General features: G+C 36.5%; 1 protein-coding gene across 4 annotated transcripts; it reads right to left on the bottom strand.

The window, feature by feature from the left end:
- Positions 1-209: 209 nt before the first annotated feature.
- SAAL1 (serum amyloid A like 1) lies at positions 210-19,130 on the bottom strand. 4 transcript variants are annotated; one of them, XM_087717093.1, is made up of 13 exons: positions 18,814-19,130; positions 16,892-17,060; positions 14,739-14,834; positions 11,704-11,787; positions 10,182-10,261; positions 7,660-7,719; positions 6,456-6,571; positions 5,331-5,514; positions 4,732-4,817; positions 4,445-4,633; positions 2,940-3,136; positions 1,789-1,881; positions 210-794 (listed from the first exon to the last, which is right to left on the bottom strand). In XM_087717093.1, exons 2-13 carry the CDS (start codon positions 17,015-17,017, stop codon positions 702-704), a joined length of 1,404 nt encoding a protein of 467 aa, XP_087573219.1. In that variant the 5' UTR covers positions 17,018-17,060; positions 18,814-19,130; the 3' UTR covers positions 210-701. The 4 variants fall into 4 exon arrangements, with proteins under 4 accessions (XP_087573219.1, XP_087573211.1, XP_087573228.1 ...); XM_087717085.1 differs by having other exon boundaries at positions 18,775-19,129; XM_087717102.1 differs by lacking the exon at positions 18,814-19,130 and adding an exon at positions 18,675-18,783.
- Between the last annotated feature and the right edge of the window lie 32 nt (positions 19,131-19,162).

The raw sequence follows: 19,162 nt of genomic DNA, 5'->3' as shown, positions 1-19,162 counted from the left end.
TTGTTACATGTTATATATAGTATATGTTGTATACTATATGAAATTCATATGAACCTTCCTCCAATACTGCCATTTCCATACCAGTGGCAGTGGCAGAGAGTAGCTACTGCAGGTTATTGCATGGCACTAGAAGACTGTGACAAATCAGAAGTATAGTTGAATTAGAATTTATTTCATGTAACAAAAATAATGCACAAGCAGAATAGCTGTCACATAGATCCGAATATTGTTTATTAGTTACAAAACTCTCCAGTTTTAGATGTTACTATAACTAAGCTTCATCTTGGTACAACTTTTTGAATTATTGTTTAACTTTGTAAGACAAACAAACCAAAGCAATCCAATTATGCTCTGTAAAAAAAATTCTTAACTAATTTTATCATTAATATGGAAAAAGGAGCACCTTTTTCATACTTCGATGAAAATTTGTTCATTTTTAACTGGAATTTACAACCTCAATAGCTACTAAGATATAAAATTATGTTGCATTTTGTCACCACCTACAGCGCTTTAAAAATGCAGAGCTGCGGATGCTAAACAGTCTTCAGGGAGTTTGTTTTTCCAGACCATTTGCTACGTCGCCTCCATTTTAAAAGGATTCTCATATAGGTTTCAATTTGCTTGGAATTCTTTACCCAATGCTTTCTTCAAAGAGAAACAAATTATTCACAGTCTCCTTGTAGCAAAATAGACACATGGAGCTATGCCTGGAGTTTCAAACTTGGGAAGCTTTTGCTCAGGTTGTCTGCAAGAGTCTGATCTGCTCCATGCAGCACTTCAAGAAAACTTTCCACCTGGAAAAAAAGAGAAGTATATTTTGTCATATACTGTATAGTAAGTTGAATAAAGTAAAACATGGAGATTGCTAAGCAGGAGGAACTTATTCTGACAAGCACCTTGATCAGGATGTAGATAATTTCCAAACTAGTTTATGGGACATCAAATAATAATTTCTACAGAGTTACATACACAAATGCCTTCAAAGCTTTCTAGGTTTTGAACTTCCCAAATATCAGTCAATATCACTTCGGTGACAGTGGAAAAACTTCCTTTGTAATCTATTCACTGATGCTCTTTTACATGTATTAAAGGTAATGGAGAAATCATTGTGCAAAGGTTTCTTGGGTTAGAAAACAAACCAAACAAATACGGTTATAATATAGGTAGTCTTTGTCTTTCAACCACAATTGAGCCCCAAATATCGGTTGCTAAGTGAGACAGTTTAGACCTTTCCTGCCACAGTTGTTAAGGCAATCACTGCAATTGTTAAATTAGTAACATGGTTATTAAGTGAATTTGACTTCCACATTGATTTTGCTTATCAGAAATTAAATATGAGCCAGATGCCAAGTGTCCAAATTTTTGATTCCACGACTGGAGATAGATATCCTTGCCTCTGGTTCAGGAGCTCAAAACCATAGGACTCCCTCCTGTTTTTCCCTCACTGCAACAACCCTGTGAGGTAATTTGATTAGAGAGGACTACAACAGCCCCAAATCACTTGGTGAGCTCCCTTGGCTGAGGGTGGATTCAAATCTGGGTTTTCCCAGTGGCAGCCCAATACCTTAAAAAATTTATGGCATAGGTTATATAACTTGAAGCTGGGAGGGGAAGGAAGAAAGGAAAGAGAAGAGATGCATATTTTTATTCTACCAATAAAATTTTACCAGCCATGTTTTTTAATATAAATCTCTTTAAAAATTTTAGATGGAGTCACATATATCAGAGATATTTATCCTTGACAATAGCTCAAACATAGCTTTTGCTTATTTCAGAAGTCATACATACCGAAGATGAATACAATGGAAGGAGATTTTGAAATGCGGAGGAGCATTTCTGTTCATTTATATGACCTTGCTTGAGCCCCTCCAATATGTTTTCCTAAAAATACCAGCAAAGAGTTAGATGCTGTTTGAATAAAGCATTTGTAATAAAGCTTATTAAGGATGGTAACTCAACTGTGAAAGACAAACATAAACAGTGTGTTCCAATAAAAAATGTGAGTCATGGCAACCCAGTGATCAAAGAAAATTTTTTAATATGAATAACAATTCTGCATATGAAGAATGCTAAATGTTAAATATTGAACACTGGAGTATTTAATATTCTACTGTGTTTCATGTGCATAAATCAATCTTTGAATCAGTGTGGCTGTAGAAAAGATGTTAAAAATGTAATACTCCATAATTGCTAGAAGGGTTCTGTAGGGTAGTTTTATACAACATCTGAAAAATAAGCACTTAAAACAAAAGGATAGATATATATTCTATCTCAATGAAACTAAAACAATTTATTTCATTAAAAAATACTCATCCCACAGAGGACTGACATTCTCTGTCTACAGTAACTATTTTCTAGTGAGATTCTTGCATAAATTATAAAATGCAAGCCAGCCAGAGTTTTCCATCATTTTTAACATGCTGAGAATGTTCTATGCTTCTTACGTGTATATGCTCATACACATAAAAAAATAAGTTCCATTCCTTTCCATTCTAGAAGACAATTTTATAATTCGTAAGACAACAAATGCTTCAAAAAAATTTCAGAACTTCAAAAGATGTGACAGTGCAAGTACAGCACCAATATAGACACCCAGTTTTTTAAAGCATCTGTACAGCCCTTGGGGGACAAAGCTGCTTTAATAAATAGCACATATTTTTATATTTTATAGCAGGTTTATAGCTAGAAAGTGGGAAACTGGTCTCTCTCTCTCTGTCTCTCATTGTAGTGGGGAACAGGAGGAGGAAGATTTGTTGGATATGTTTATTGCCTTGATTTATTTGTAACAATAATAAAGGCAGGATATAAATAAATAAAATGTTAAAGGTACAACTCCTTTAATGCATACATGGATACTTGTTACTACACTACCATAGTGAATAAAACCTGGGTTTAAACCATTCCTTAACTTTCAAGTTTATATGATTATTTTTTTTTACCTCTGATAATTCCTGGAGCATATTGGAGAGTAATTCACAACAGATGTCCTTCAAGATTTTTAAATGGAAATCGTCATCAACTACTTCCAATTTCTCACACTCTTCTGTCTGGGATTTCTTTGAGCTGTCTACAGATCTCTTCTCACATTCATCCATGTTTTGTAACACTCTAATCATGCTGTCAATCAGAGCCAGATCTGAAATGCAAAAAAAATAAAATAAAATTATGAATGAAAGTATGTTGGGAAAAAGCGGAATTCCTAGTAGCAAAGTAAGTTTTAAAATAGGTAGACTTTGCAGTCATTGACATTATCCGATGAGTATAATCTAAAAAAAGTCAGAACAGACAAAAGATAAACAAAGAGAAGCTGCTCTTTCTTCACAAATTAACCTAATATATATTATATTTCATTATATTTTCAAATGAAAATATTTCCCATAAATATTTACAGACAAAACAGTCTGTAATGCACACATCTTATATTCTATATTAAAAAGGACAATGTCAATTTGTTAGAATGTTATCATTTCAGTCAAAAATCTACGGCCTCAGACAAATTGGACAATATTTATCATAAATATTTATTCAAATCGAATGTAGGAAAATAAACAACAGCTTCAATTTATGTCCAAATGACAATAAATAAAATATTATGAACTATTTTTCTTTTAGTTCTTGAAATTGCAGAGAGAAATTTTAGATATTGGGAGATAAAAATAGGACCCTTTTGTGTCACTCTTTCCTCTTTTAGATGTATTGAAAAATAAATGTCTTTAGAGAGATTTATTTCACCAAACTTACTCAAGTACACAGTGGGCTATATCTTTAGCTCACTAATCAATTTTATAGATGTTGAAGTTGCTAGCTTCATTAATGCAGATCACAATCCAATAACTGTAAGACTGCCTAGAGGAATTTCCAGACCAATGAGAGTGGAGGCTGAATGTCCTATTATTATTGCAATTCAAGTAAACTGAAATGCCAATGTGAATTAGAGATTCTGACAAATCAGTTTACTTCTTGAAATTTCATAATCGACAGTGTAGGATTGCAGTAAAGCATTCATGAGAGAACTGTTTATTTCTTTGGAATGAAAGAAAAAGAAAACCATTAAAGAACAAAAGAGCATATTGATAAATGAACTAAAGCAATTATGCTCAAGATATAAACAGAATCCAGTCTTAGATTTAGAATAAACTGATTCAAAATCAAATGGGCATAAAGGAAACGAATTATACTTACAAGATGATGATTTTGCTAAGCAGAAATATTAGGAAATTAATACCATTGAAAAAGGAAGAACGCAAGCTATGGCAAATTTACCACTTATGAATAGCAATAGTCATGGTTCACATGTAAATTGAATTGAATTTATTCCTGCCAATTTTTTAATTACCTAAACTCCACTCTGACCTCTGCAATCCTTCAAATACTCCATATTGAAATTCTGTGATTATATTCCCCACCATTTCAACTTTTGTAATATATCAGGCATAACACTCACTCTTTCCCATGGTGACATAGTCCTGATCTCTCTGTGAAGCAAAAATGGCTGATAGCACAGATAAAATAGAAGCCAACAGGGTCTTCTGTTCTTGAACAATAATTGGTGGATCATCTGGCTGGCAGAGTTCATTGCAAAAGAGATTATATAGCAAGCTCCATGTTTCCTTTCCTCTATCAGAAGATTTGACTGAAAAATGAGAAAAAAAATAGTCAAACTCTGAAAAAAATTCTTTATTAAAGGACTCTCTACAAATACTTTGTCGTTACATGCTTCAGAAAACATACCGATTGTTTGAATGCCTTCATCCACTGTAGTGAGCAGCTGTAGAATATGCATATAAACTTCAAGTCCTTCAGAATTGTTATCTGAGCTGCAGTAAAGCATTATGAATTTTAGTTAGAATTATTCATTAAGAAAGATTTGTGTGTCTCTGTATCTATATGAGGAAACTCACAGTTGAAGGGTGACATATTGCTGAAAAAAGCAAATATCTATTGAAATTTTTCTACAGTGATATTCAGAGGTGGGCATCACATAATGTAACAACCAGTTTGCCCAGAACCAAAAATGTGAGCTTGCATGCATACAGAATCCAACTTATGGCAATTAAAGAGGATGGGATAGTGCCAGGGGTGGAGGTGGGGCCACGGGAGGAGCCCAGCCACTGGTCGGAACTACCGGTTCGCCTAAACTGATTTGAACCAGCAACAGCCCACCTCTGGTGATTTCCAAGAAAGTTAAACTCCAACATTTCCATTTAAAATTGACATGATTTGGTGTTTTCACTATAAAAGGCAGATAAAAGTAACCTGAACATTACTTGTCCAATATGAAAAAGGTGCCTTAAATTTCTATGCTTGCATGCATACTGACAGATGCTTACCAAACTTGTTTTGCAGCTTCAAGCAGACAAGGTAGAATTTTAAAATTAGGGACATCATCTGGAGAATCATCTGTGGGCTGTTCCACTAATGGACAAGAATCTTTTTTAATCCAGTTTATCATTAATTCTTCATCCAAATCAAACAACTTATCAACCACTTCACCAACTTTCACCAGCAAGTCCACTGAAACAAAAATTAAAGTACAGTTAAATTAAGACCACATAAACTACAAAGCAGAATTCAGAAAGTAAAATATTTTAATACGCTTAGTATACTATGCTATATTACTAGCTAATAGTAATTTGGATGTTTGCTGCTTTGAGAATCTTTATAGTATTAGTAAATGAATATAATTTTATTTTCAACTAAATAAATACAAAATGACCAGAAAAGTAACACAAGTAATGTTTTTTTTTCTTTTTCTTAACTTGTATACTACTTCTTTCAACTTACTCTGCAGGAGTGTTAAAATAAAGCATGGCATTAAGAATTAGAATGTGGATTTCCAAAAATCAGTTTAATGCTATTACTAAATATCAGAGCAACATTTTGGATTTGAAGGCCAAAATGTGCTTTGGGGTATAAAAGGGCATGCACATACCATCTGTCTACAACTTTTTAATTGGAAATGTTACATATTTACCTTTCATATCTTGTACTCTTCCTCTTTTAGCCTATGTTTACCTTTTAAAATATATTTAGGACAACTTAGAAAATCAGAAAATCAGTGCCACTTATGGCACTTACAACTGAAGTTCCTTTTACCAAAAACTTGGATTGCTAAAGATTCCAGAAAGATGTTTCCATTGTTCCTTCAGTTTGGAAACGTAAGTGCCAACAGTACTTTATGAAGATCTAACCACATTCCTACTTTATATTAATGTAAATATAGTATACTATTGACAACCCAAAGATATTATAACCATAGGAAAAGAAGGCACCAAAAACTACTCCACTTATTCACATGGTTTTGCTATATCGTGGATTCTTTGTTTCTTAACTAAGAATGCTTTAAGCAAAATTTTACCTACAAATAATTTAATAATATTAAATTCCCATATTAGGCGTTTCCTTACTTTAAAAAAGCTGATGCAATAAAATACATTCTTCATGTATTAGCTTACCATTTGTAGAACTAGACATGATAAAGCAGAAACAGTTATAGACAGACGGACTTTGTTTGATTCTCTCCACCCAAATATTAGCCACTTCATATTGACAGAGGCAAGTCAACAGTAACCTAAAATACAAATGGAAATTTAACAATGTAAGATTTTTTTGAAAAGCCCAAATTTATTTATCAGTCCTATGAGCATCTAAAGGTAAGCTCATTAAATCTATTCCTAAATTAACTTGCATAGGGTTTCACTCTTCAGTTTTTATCATGATGTATGTTGATTAGACATGCAATTAAAATTAAAAGCAAATAAATGATATATGAAATCAATTTAAGTGTGAAGACCAAGTAAAGGGAAAGTAAGAATACAGTACAGAAGTCCTGGAAGCATCCTATCAAGTTCAGTAGCAAGTCTCCAAAGTAAAATAAATAAAAAGTGAATCTACTAGCTTTCTAATTGCTTTTTAATTTATATTGCTAACGGAGCCTAAAGTAATACCTTGCCTTAATAAACTGCTCTGGGGACCAGTGGTCATGAGGAGGTAGACCATGAAGAAAAACGACAGATCATTTAAATCATTTACCGAAAAGAAGATCAACTAGATTCCTTACTTCAGCCTTTTTGCCAACTAGAATACTCAGATATCCATGACAGTTGCCATGGACTGGAAGGATTAGAAGCAGCAAACTTCATTATCAGAATAATAATTCTTAAACTATCTATTGTCCAAAAGTACAAGGATCAAAAATAGCCACTTCAGCAAGGCCTCTAGAAAAGGAAGATCAAGCCATGCTGAATAGAATGGGATGTATGTATGTATGTATACATATACATACATACATACATACATACATACATACATAGAGTATATAGAGTATGTATAGGGTATGTGTGTATAAACACACACACATATATACACACACCAGTATACGTATATTGCTCATCATCTTTATGGTCTTAAAGAACTAGTCCTCCTTTTCACATTGAGTTATTCCGACTACCAGCTTAATCTTGGTTTGTATAAAACAACCATACAGAGTTGACCAAATCAGAAAATTGCATTTCACTGCAACAGAGTTTGCATATAGTGTACACAAACATCATGATTTACCTATTTCCAGGTGAATCAGAATTCTACCATTCTAGCTTACCATTGCCTCTTATGCCAAAGGTATTTTAATCACTCAGAAACAAACAAAAAGAAACTTACCTGCTTGTTTCAAGCAGAGTCGGGGAATCAGAATCACATAAATGATGAAGCACTATTTGTCTGGAAAAATCATGTATTGGTTAAGCAGCATATAACATGAGACAAACATTATTTTCTATGCCTTTACTCAGACATTGGTCAATGTTTCCTGAGCCTTCTCATCCTTAACATTTAGAATTGTCAAAATAAAGTACAAGGGAAATGTTGGAGGTTGTTTTACTACAGGTAGTCCTCACTTAGCAAACCGTTCAAAGTTGTGACAGACACCCCCCCCCCCAAAAAAAAACTACTTACGACTCAATTTTCAGAATTCACATGACTATATTTTGGGTGCTTGGCAACTAGCTCACCTTTATGACCAGTTGCAGTATTTCACATGACTGCAATTTTGGATACTTTTGGCCAGTTTCTAGTCTTTGGGACTGGTTTCTGGCAAAAAAAAAAAAATCCAAAGGAATATATGGATTCACTTAACAAGCGCCACAAAAAATCTCATAAAATCAAGCAAGTTGTGTGCATGCCTTGGTTTACAACTGTCATGACTAAAATGCTTCGCTCCATTACAGTCCTAAGTGAAAGATTACCTGTACAAACTACACAAGGCCGACTTTTTTAAGTCTAGTCCCAACATGCACGTACTACCTTTTTTTTTGATCTACAGAAGAATGCTTAAAACTGTGCTTTATAAATAGGACTTTGAAGGTTAATGCCAGCTGGTGTTTTTAGACTACCACTTTTTATTTATTATTGCTCATGTTGAGTGTGATGCTTGTGATGCTGTAGAACAGGGGTCCTCAACCCCCCCCCCCCCCGGCCACATCCCACTTCTGGGCTGCAACCCGTTGAGAACAGGGCCACACAAGCAGTGGGTGAGCCTGCACACACAGCTCCACTTGTGCTCGCACCCACCACTTGCGCAACTGGAGCTGAGCCCACTTGCACCCTTGTCCGCCACTCACACGGAACCATTCCCTCTCCTCCCATCAGGCCGCCATGCTGAAAAGGTTGGGGACCGCTGCTATTTTTTACCCCTAGTTTGATTACATTGATTGGAGCAGCATACATTTTCATTAATACGTACTTGACTTAAAATCAGAGATGACATCTATGACATCAATCCAAGAACCTGGTTCTACACAAATATACTTGTAACATTTCTAATAAAATCTGTAGCAAAGCCATTCAGGAGGAAACAGTAAGATTTATTGCTTCTACTAATTAATAATTCAACAGCAACAACATTGTCCTGTTTTGCATAACATAAGATATATAGGACACTGAAACAGGAATACAGATAGACCTCATTAGTAGAATAGGGTAGGGTAGGGTAGGGTTCGGCAGGGCAGGGCAGGACAGGACAGAAATCTTTATTGGCCAACTGTGATCGGACACACAAGGAATTTGTCTCACAGTGCAGAAGCTCAGCATACAGCAAGTATCTATCATAATAGCAATAACACTTAGACCAAGGATGTCAAACTGGATTTCTTTGAGGGCCAGACCAGTATTTTAATTCTCCTCCACAGGCTGACGGGGGGGGAGGGAGAGATGGGACGGACGCCTCCTGCAGCACCCTGTCAGCCAAAATGGGGCATGGGGAGCATGCGACCTCCCTGTGCCCCATTTTTGGCCTGGACGGTGGGCTGGTTGAGTTTGACACTCCTGACTTAAACTTATATACTGCTTCATAGTGCTTTACAGCCCTCTGTAAGCGGTTTACAGACTCAGCATATTGCCCCCAGCAATCTGGGTCCTCATTTTACCAACATTGAAAGGACAGAAGGCTGAGTCAATGATCATAATTTAGTGACCACAGTTGGGACTGGCAACTTGATCATAAAGTGAAATGATTGCTAATGAAATCATGACTGAGCTTTCCTTTTATTTACAGACCTGTGAAGGTCATAAATGTGAGCACTGTTATTGTTACTTTTTCATCACTGTCATATGCACAATGGTTGCTGGACGAGGCAGTTGCTAAGCATGGACTATCTGTATAACTATAGCATTAAACAGGTAGATCACTGATCCATAAAGCACACCTTTTACCATTTAACTACTCATGTTCCACATTTCCTATTTACAAGACCAGGTTTATAGTGTCTGACATAGATGGGAAATATCCACAGGTATGGCCCCTTTTAGTCAATCTTTTCATTTCTGCCCTCTCTATTGGTCTGTGTTTGAGATTGCTATCTTGCTTCCCATTTAAAAATCAAATAGAATATTAAGCTGCAGGAAAGCCCTACTGCTTTTCCAAAAACATTTCTTTCTCGTGATTCTCTTAATTCTGAACACACTTGTCCTTGATAATGTTTGCTAATACATATGTATAAAATCTTTTTTTTTTCTAAAAAATATTCTTACTTTTGGATTGGCCATACCTTACAAACATTAACATCAACTATATTTTTATTTTATACTACAGTATATTAAGAATCTGTGTGTACTAAATGGTGTTGTGTACTAAATAGCAACAGGAACTAAAACTGGAGTCTGAAAATCATGAAATAAAAACTTACCCCAAGTTCTCATCTTTACTAATAGATATGCACGTGTCTTGGCAGCAGGCCATATTTCCCAGAATACCTACACATATTTCCTGCAATGAAAAATATAGTAAGTTAACATAAGTTATATATACATTAAGATAAACATTATCGAGGAAATAATTGCTTAGTTCTCAATATATGCAGTATCAATTGAAGCAGGAATCTAATTCTCTATGCTGTCTTTTTTTCCTCTCAGCAAATAGCCAAATGTTTTAATAAAGTTTAATAACATATTTATTAAGTATTATATTTCTCGTACTGATAGCCTTTGCACAATACGACATTTTGGCATATATATTGTCATTTTCTACAAGCAGCATTACTTTATAGGCAGAGGAGGAAGTGCTGCATATACTGCCTGGAACTCCTAAAGGAAAGGTGCAATAAATCTAAGAAATCAATCAATCTCTTGCTAAGAATGTAACATGGTTCCACCTCTATCAAGCTCCTCCTTATTTTAACTATCCCATTGTGTAATTTTATATTATATGACATAGAAGAAGGGGGCAAGCAAAGAACACACTAGCTCGATAATATCAAATATGACACAAAGTTGAACATACAATTGAAAGAAGCTGCGTTGGTCAGAGTAGCATGGAGAGCAGTTGTCTATAAAGTCACCAAGAGTCGGACACAACTAAATGGTTAAAAACAACAATAATTTTGGAAGTCATATCCAGGGCATTCAAAACCTTAGTTAAGCCAAGAAATGACCCATCAGGATATGTCAGTTAATATTTCTTAAATAGAAGCACACAAGTACACAATCCTGTGATTTTATAACTGTACTGTTTCTCAAGATTAGTAATATTAAGATCTATGAATGTCCCAGAATTCTCATCCTGTGGCTAAGTCCCTCAGATCTTAAAGCTGCTGACATTGAAAAATACTGCTAGAACCAAAGATAAAATATTTTGAAAACCATAGTATACTAAAAATAATGGATTAATAACAAGTGTTACTAACAACTCAGAAATATTTAGTCAGTTGCATATAGTCCTCGATTTACAACAGCTCGTTGTAAGTGACCATTCAAAGTTGCAATGGCATCGAAAAAAGTGACTTAGGAGTTTTTCATATTTATGACAGTTGCAGCATCCCTATGGTCACATGAACAAAATTCAGATGCTTGGCAACTGATTTATATTTATTATGGTTACACTGTTCCCAGAGCCATGTGATCACCATTTGCGCCCTTCTGACAAGCCAAATTTGTTTAACAGCCATGCTTCTAAGTTAACAGCTACAGTGATTCCCTTAACAACTATGGCCAGAAAGGTCGTAAAAGAGTACAAAACTCACTTAACAACTATTTTGGTCAGTAACACACATTTTGGGCTCAATTGTAATTGTAAGTCGAGGACTACTTGTATTTAATGACTTTCTTCTACTTTTTAAGATTGTATTTTTATTTGCTGTTGTGCTTTATTCAACTGCATGGTCCAAAACTCAACTACATAAGTAATAAACATAGATTCATAATAGAACTTACAGTAAGTCGAGGACATTTGGACTTTGCAAGAAAAACCATGAATATGTCAGGGGCTTTAAACTCTTGTAAAAATAAAGCAACATCCTGAAAGGAAGAAAGTTGGATTGTTAATGTACAGTTAAACAAAGCTTGTTTGGTGAGAAGTAGCATAATTTTTAAAAGTTCATTTTGGAGTTCAAAACTTTTCTGCACAAATTGTTTTTTTCTATTTAACATTTGAACTTCTATTGATGTTATCTCCTCTAAATGGTTCTTGGCAACACAGGAACTTAAATACAGCAATGTGGTTGCCATTACATACTTTCTCGCATTTATTTAAAAAATCAGCTGATCTAAACATTAATGAATAGATAGTACAAGATAGGTTATTTCTTTTGAAAGAGTAATACCAACAATACACTTCAGCGTTTAATTTAAGATATGATCTGGAGAACACAGGGAAAATAAGATCTATATGAGGAACTTCACATAGATTTAATAAACAATCTATGTCAAAGTTTCTTGGGCATCAATGTAACTGCTAACCCACATAAATCTGGGTAGAAAATTATGAATAGGTTTTACAGGGGTCAGGTTGAGGAAATAAAAATATACATATACATATAAATATATTTAAAATACCGTTCGCTTTTAATAGTTTTAGTATTATCTATAATAGTATATTACTGAGATTTTTAAATGTATTAATATGTACAGGTAAAATGAGTAACAAAGCATGGAAAAAGATTTGATCATGTTCCAACACTGCCTATACAAACCTGATCAGGGGTAAAAGAAAAAAGAGATCCACATTTTGAGAATCCCTGTCACTTACAAGCAAAATTTTGCTTAAAAGCTTGCAAAGAAAATTAGAGAGAAATGCCAGATAAATAGGTGAGTTTCAGAGGGACACAACTCGAGATGGTTAATGCTAAGCATGAAAATACAAAAAGAAATTTGACTTCATTGACCACAGCCAAAGATCATGTAGATTCTTAGAACCTGAAACATGTTAATATGAAATAGCATAACAAAACAACTGATTCGTCTTCACAAATTTTTAAAAATAAATTAGAAATTACTGTAAAAATTGAGTTTGCAGTAAATAGTTCAGAGTATATTAGATAAGAATGCATATCTTCTTCACATTTAGCAAATATATTACAAGAATGGAAAATTAGAACTTACAGTTGAAAACTAAACTGGAGATTGACAATTTGAGATCCACAGAGGGTAACATTTTCTTAACCAAATGTAAAAAAGACCTTTTAAAAAAGTTCTTTTTGAAAGTTAAAAATGGAATATGAAATACCTTAAGTAAGACAAAGATAATGTCATCTGGCATGCTTTGTGAACTTGCAGTTAACAGTGATAAAGTGAAAACAGGTAGTATGCTGGACAAATAAAAAATCTGATACTAGGAAGACAATGATAAGCATAAGGCAAAATCATGATGGAAAAAGACATTTCAGAATAGTGAAAGCTATGGCTTTTTTGATTCTAAGGAAAGCATATGAAAGGTGGAAATACCATAACAAACAACAGAAAGAAGATACGTTTTCAAATAATAATAACTATGGAGGCAGTTACAAAGAGAAACAAATAAAAGTAGACTAGAAAGCACAAGCTCAGACTTTGACATATGATAGAAGTAGATAATGGCCTACAAAAGTAATGTACCTAAAAAATTGAGGGATATAGAAGAATGACAAGAGATTAAGAAAACAGACCCTATTAAAGATATTACAGGATTGTTCTTGGGAGAATGACTAGATCTGGGATAGCGAACCTATGGCACACGGAGCCATGTCAGGGCACACGAGTCGTTGCCCTGTCAGATGACCAGCACGCGTGTGCACACTGGCCAGCTGAGTTCAGCCTTTTTTAAAGCCATTTTTTCGCCGTCCCCAGGCTCCAGAGGCTTTATAGGAGCCTGCGGAGGGCGAAAACAGACCCCCCCCCCAGAGGCCCTCCAGAGGCTTCAGGAGCTTCCCTAGTTTGGGAACAGACTTCAGGTTTGCTCATAGAGCTGGTTTAAGCCCTCTGGAGCCTTCATGGACCTTCAGGAGGCTTCCCTGAAGGCTCCGGAGGACGAAAAATGACCCAACACTCGTAAGGCCATTTTTAGTCCTCCGGAGCCTTCAGGGAAGCCTCCTGAAGGTCCCTGAAGGCTCCAGAGGACTAAAAACGGCCCTACGAGCAAAGTGGAAGTGACTTTCTGTTTGCTCATTGGGTCATTTTTCGTCCTCCGGAGCCTTTAGGGAAGTCTCCTGAAGGTCCTTGAAGGCTCTGGAGGGCTTAAACCGGCCCTACGAGCAAACCGGAAGTCTGTTCCCGAATTTCCGGTTTGCCCATAGGGCTGGTTTTTGCGCTCCAGAGGCGTCAGGGAAGCTTCTGAAGCCTCTGGAGGACCTCCAGGGGGGCGGGGGAGGCTGTTTTTGCCATTCCCAGTCTCTTATAAAGCCTCTGGAGCCTGGGGAGGGCAAAAAAAACATGCAAAAAATGGGGGGAGTGCCTGTCATGTACACATGCACACTGGGGGGGTTGTGCATTGTATTATGGGTGCAGCACGCCTGCACACGACTCCCCCTGCGCTCCCCCCCGCTTATGGCACACAAGCCAAAAAAGGTTTGCCATCGCGGGACTAGATATTAGTAATTAAAGACAGGCCAAGACAGCAAATATTTGTATATGCAGAAGCTGAAGCCAATTTGAAAACATCTGCCTAATTCTAAAAAGAAATTCCATATATTTTCAACTTAAACTTTTTTGAAGTTTTTCTCAGAAATAGATGATAGATAGATGATAGATAGATAGATAGATAGATAGATAGATAGATAGATAGATAGATAGATAGATAGATAGATAGATAGATAGATAGATATAAAATAGTTTTTGCTTGAAAATACTTCGCTGCAAAAAATTATTTCAGAAATCTTTAATTTATGACTAGCAACTTATCACAATATCATTCCCATGGTTTTAATAGTTTCTAGTTATATACTCAATTCTATTCCCAAATGATTTTAATACTCTACAAAAGTTTTAATTAATACCTTATCCATTGACATGTCCCATACTTTGCAAATATCATTCTCCATCTCTTCATCTAGTTCCATTTGTTCTTCTTCATTGTTTAGTTTTGAAGTATCCTTTTAAGAGTTAACCAAGTTGTAGAATAAATAAAAAATGGATATAAAATTACAAAGTAACTTTAAAAAGCCTACCAGTAGACTCAAGTAGTTATTGTAACAATTATTGTTAGCTACATAAAGCATAATAAATATATATATATATATGCTGCAATTAAACTAATGTAGCAGTTACGGGAACGTTAGTCATTGCAACCAGAGTCCACCCAAGTTATTAAAAGATCAGACTTTTTAATTTCAATGTGATCTTTTGTTTTAAATTTTATGTACCGTATTTTTCGGAGTATAAGACGCTCCGGAGAATAAGACACACCTAGATTTTGGGGAGGAAAACAAGGGAAAAATCTCTATCCCAGAAATTTGCCTCCTTGCAACAAACAGTACAGACAATATACACTGTTTGTAGTGTTATATTTCATACTACATATGTACAGATGCTTTTAAAATGTGCTTTCTGGAAGTATAGTTATTCTCTGCTATTTAAAAGAATAGCACTTTTTAAAACAATGGCACTGGGCTCTTCAGATCAAGCATTTATTTTAAAAAGCTTCTTCATTTTGTTACATTGCCTAGAATAATAATAAAGCAGTCTTTAAAAAAACAATTCTAATAATTTGAACATTCTATAGGCATTTATAGTTGTTGACCTACCTCCTTGCAGCAAACAGCCTGATTAGCACAAGAAAAAAAAAATCTGCCTCCCAGCAATTTGCCATGTGGAGCAAACAGCAAGTTTCACTTTCAATTTTTCCCAATCATCAGCTGTTAGAGGCTGCAGGAATTGCTATAGCTTCTTGAAGCCTCCGCAAGCCCCCCTTTGCTGCAAAGAGGTAAATTGCTGGGAACAGAGGCCAAAGGGTGGTTGCTGGTGGGTGGGTGGGGCTACATTCAGTGTATAAGACACACCCAAATTTTCACCCTCTTTTAGGGGGGAAAACGGTGGGTCTTACATTCTGAAAAATATAGTATTTTACATACAAAACTACGTATGTATCCTTGCATAACTCTTAGCAATTGGCCATGAGCACTGTGGCTCGCATCATGGTTAGGATGCTAGTTTGGAGGTTAGCACACCCATGTTCAAGATTTAAGTGCTGCCATTGGGCAGAGTTGAGCTCCCATTCGTCACCAGCTAGGTATCCCTTGGGGAATAGTGATGTCAACAGTTAATCCTTTCAACCTGAAAGTGCCTCAGTGTTTCTGACAGGAGTACAGGCAAGCTATTAGACAATGATAATCAAATGATATCTATCACCTTTAACATTAGCTTTCGTGATCCTGTGCCACCCAAATTAATGTAATTGAGGATTACAAATAACCAGAGATATAAAGACACTTTGTTAATGTGTACTTTGCTTACATATTCTGCTACTCTGTTTCTCTTTGTTCAAAGCTAGGTACTGTTTGAAATAAGAGCATTTATTGTTTTTTACTGCTATTGGTTCAGTTAATTAAAAGGAATTTCTCTGGAAAGTCCCAAGCTCTACCATATCTTTGGACTGTTGACATTCACTCCTGATAAACCAAGGGTGGAAAAGTTTGAAGTTTACATATATATTAATATTAGTGCCATGATAGGAAATCACCTAACAGTTCAACATGTCTACGTGAGCGTTACAATAATAGCATACAATGGGTTATTTTTAATCTATGGCATATCTATTTTGTTAATACAATGAATTCATTTAGAATTTGCCCTGTGGGTTTTTCTTTCTTCCAATACATCCTGAATTAATCATCAAATAAATGATTATTTTTAGTAATTATTTAACATCCATTCAGTTTCTCCCATAGAAAATTGTTCATATTTTGACTGACTTTGTTCAAGTTTTAACAGAAGAACCTTGGGTATCATTTTTTAATACTCTGATTACATCGTCAGTATCTGCAAACTTGAACCATAATTTATTTCCCAATTAGCTATTAAACACCTGTTCTCAAGGTACTAACTCTGATGTATAACCTGCCTTATGGTTGCCACACTTCTATGAAAAGATGTTTCACATTTAGCATATAAGCAGTGCACACAAAGAAGATAATCAATACAATAATAATACCTTGATTAATTTCTCAAGTACACCAATCAGCCAGTGTTTGCTGTAAACTGTATTTCCAATAGAATCCCCACCAGCCACTTCTTCTTCCTCTGAATCACTTGAGGGGGGTGAAGGATTTCTGTCCATATTTATGCAATGCTATCCTATTAATAGATAGATTGAAAGGTTCCTAAAGAAAAAGTAGAAAACAAGAGTTCAAACATTTTATTTTGAAAAGAAAACTGCCTTAAGGATAATCCCCAAAAACATTAGCAAGAGATGTGGAAGGCCATAGCAGTAAGATTATTTGAAGATATCTATGGTCCTTCCCAATTTTAACATTTCAAATTCCTATGAATGATTTCTAAATAATTTCCAATTTCCTAGGAAAAAATAGGGCTGTTAAACATAACTAATTACAGGTAGTCCTTGACTTACAACCACAATTAAGCCCAACATTTCTATGTGAGGCATCTGTTAAGTGAATTATGCCCCATTGGTACAGTGGTTAGTGCGGTATTGTAGGCTACTTGTGCTGAACTGCTGCCTGACTGCAGTTTGACAGTTCAAATCTCACCAGGCTCAAGGTTGACTCAGACTTCCATTCTTTCAAGGTGGGTAAAATGAGGACCCAAATTGTTGGGGGCAATATGCTGACTCTGCAAACTGCTTAGAGAGGGTTGTAAAAGCACTGTGAAGCAGTATATAAGTCTAAATGCTATTGCTATTTGGCAACCTTTCTTGCCACAGTTCTTAAGTGAATCACCAGTTGATAAATTAGTAACAGGTTAAGTAAATCCAGCTTCCCCATTGATTTTGCTTGTCAAACGGTTGCCAAAAGGTGATCACATGACCTTGGGACACAACAATGATCATAAGCAGGAGTTAGTTGTCAAGCATCTGAATTTTGATTATATGATCATGGGGATGCTACCAAGGTCGTTAGGTGTGGAAAATAGTCACAAATCACTTTTTTCAGTGCCAGTTAATTTTGGACTGTCCTTAAATGAACTATCCTAAGTCAAGCATTACCTGAACAAATAAATATAAAATAAAACCAGAAAAGGGAAAACAGAGTCAGAGAAATTCAGTTGCAAAGGGAAAGACAATCTTTTTTTTTATTTCTTCAACCTCGGGAACAAATTAAGGGTCCTAGAATTGCAGAAAACACAACTTCAGCAACAGAACGGTCAATTCTTGTAATGCTCTGACTGATGTTCAATCCTCAAACTCACAGCTTCAACCTTAAACTGTCTACCATGAACCTTACCCCATTCCTATGAGGTCTGCAAAGGGAGCGTGCATAAGGGCAGCAGCATGCCTACCGTCCCTGTCCTACTGTCCCCATTTATTTGTACTCATTTCCTTGGTCATGTCCATGTTTATACTTAGACCTGTTATCTTGTATATGTTCGACAAACTAAATAAATAAAATAAACAACCAAAAACAAGTCGGGGCGGAGCTAAATGACTGAATTGCCAAGTTAAAGGCTTGGCCTCCTAGGGTTAACAGTAACAGAGTTGGAAGGGACCTTGGAGGTCATCTAATCCAACCCCCTGTTCAGATTTTGTTCCTCCTCGCCCTCATCCTCAGAAAAACCCCATTCACAGAAAACCATTTCCCACAAGCTACCATATACCGGGACCCGTTCCTCCCGCCGTCTACGCCAACCTCCACTGAAATCCCAGCGCCGCCACGCAGTTTCCCACCCACCCACTCCCACGTGCACAATTTGGCTTCCCGCCGTTCCGGTAGCCGATTCCGATTGGCCCGTGTTTTTGTTTTGTTCCTAGAGGACTCCACCTCTTTTCCAGCTTTCCCTTCTGGTTCCCGCCTCCCGTGGGCTGAACCAACCCATCAGCGGCGTCGGGCCTGGGCCTCTGGAGCGGGCGGGGCGACAAACCTCGTTCCCTCCCGCAGTTGGAAAAGACCCGTGTTGAACCTGGAGCGGTTCCTGGGGTCTCCGCAGTCCTGGCGGTGAAAGGTCTTCCTCTCGCAACGGCCAGAAATTGGTTAGCGTCCCCCGTCTCGGAGAAGACGCGTCCGTCCTCGCACGCACGCAGCCCTTCGCCTCTTCTGACGCGGAGGCCAGGGCGGCCGCCCCCAAACGTTAGCGCCCTCCGCCGGCTTTTTTCGGTGCAACGTCTTTCTCAGGGGTTGTGCAAGAGAAACGCCGAGACGCTGGAGGACGGGTGGCAGGTCGAACGCGACTCACACGTTCTACACGTTCAAATGCCGCCTCTTGGTTGCTTTAGGACAAGGGTCTCCAACCTTGGCCACTTTAAGCCTGG

Source organism: Thamnophis sirtalis, unplaced genomic scaffold (genome assembly GCF_051295495.1).
Source record: "Thamnophis sirtalis isolate CommonGarterSnake01/CBP01778 unplaced genomic scaffold, rThaSir2_p1.2 scaffold_1, whole genome shotgun sequence".
Lineage (NCBI taxonomy): Eukaryota > Metazoa > Chordata > Lepidosauria > Squamata > Natricidae > Thamnophis > Thamnophis sirtalis.
Note: the sequence above shows the minus strand (reverse complement) of the source record. Positions and strands in the feature narration are given on the sequence as shown.

What these genes read in the sequence shown, in the direction of transcription:
- SAAL1 (XM_087717093.1), bottom strand. Translation starts at nt 17,017, where the DNA reads ATGGACAGAAATCCTTCACCCCCCTCAAGTGATTCAGAGGAAGAAGAA. An exon ending in CCAAATGTCCTCGACTTACT is followed by an intron (nt 10,262 to 11,703) that starts GTAAGTTCTATT and finishes TTTTCATTGCAG; the next exon opens with GAAATATGTGTAGGTATTCT. An exon ending in ACTCTGCTTGAAACAAGCAG is followed by an intron (nt 6,572 to 7,659) that starts GTAAGTTTCTTT and finishes TTTGTATTTTAG; the next exon opens with GTTACTGTTGACTTGCCTCT.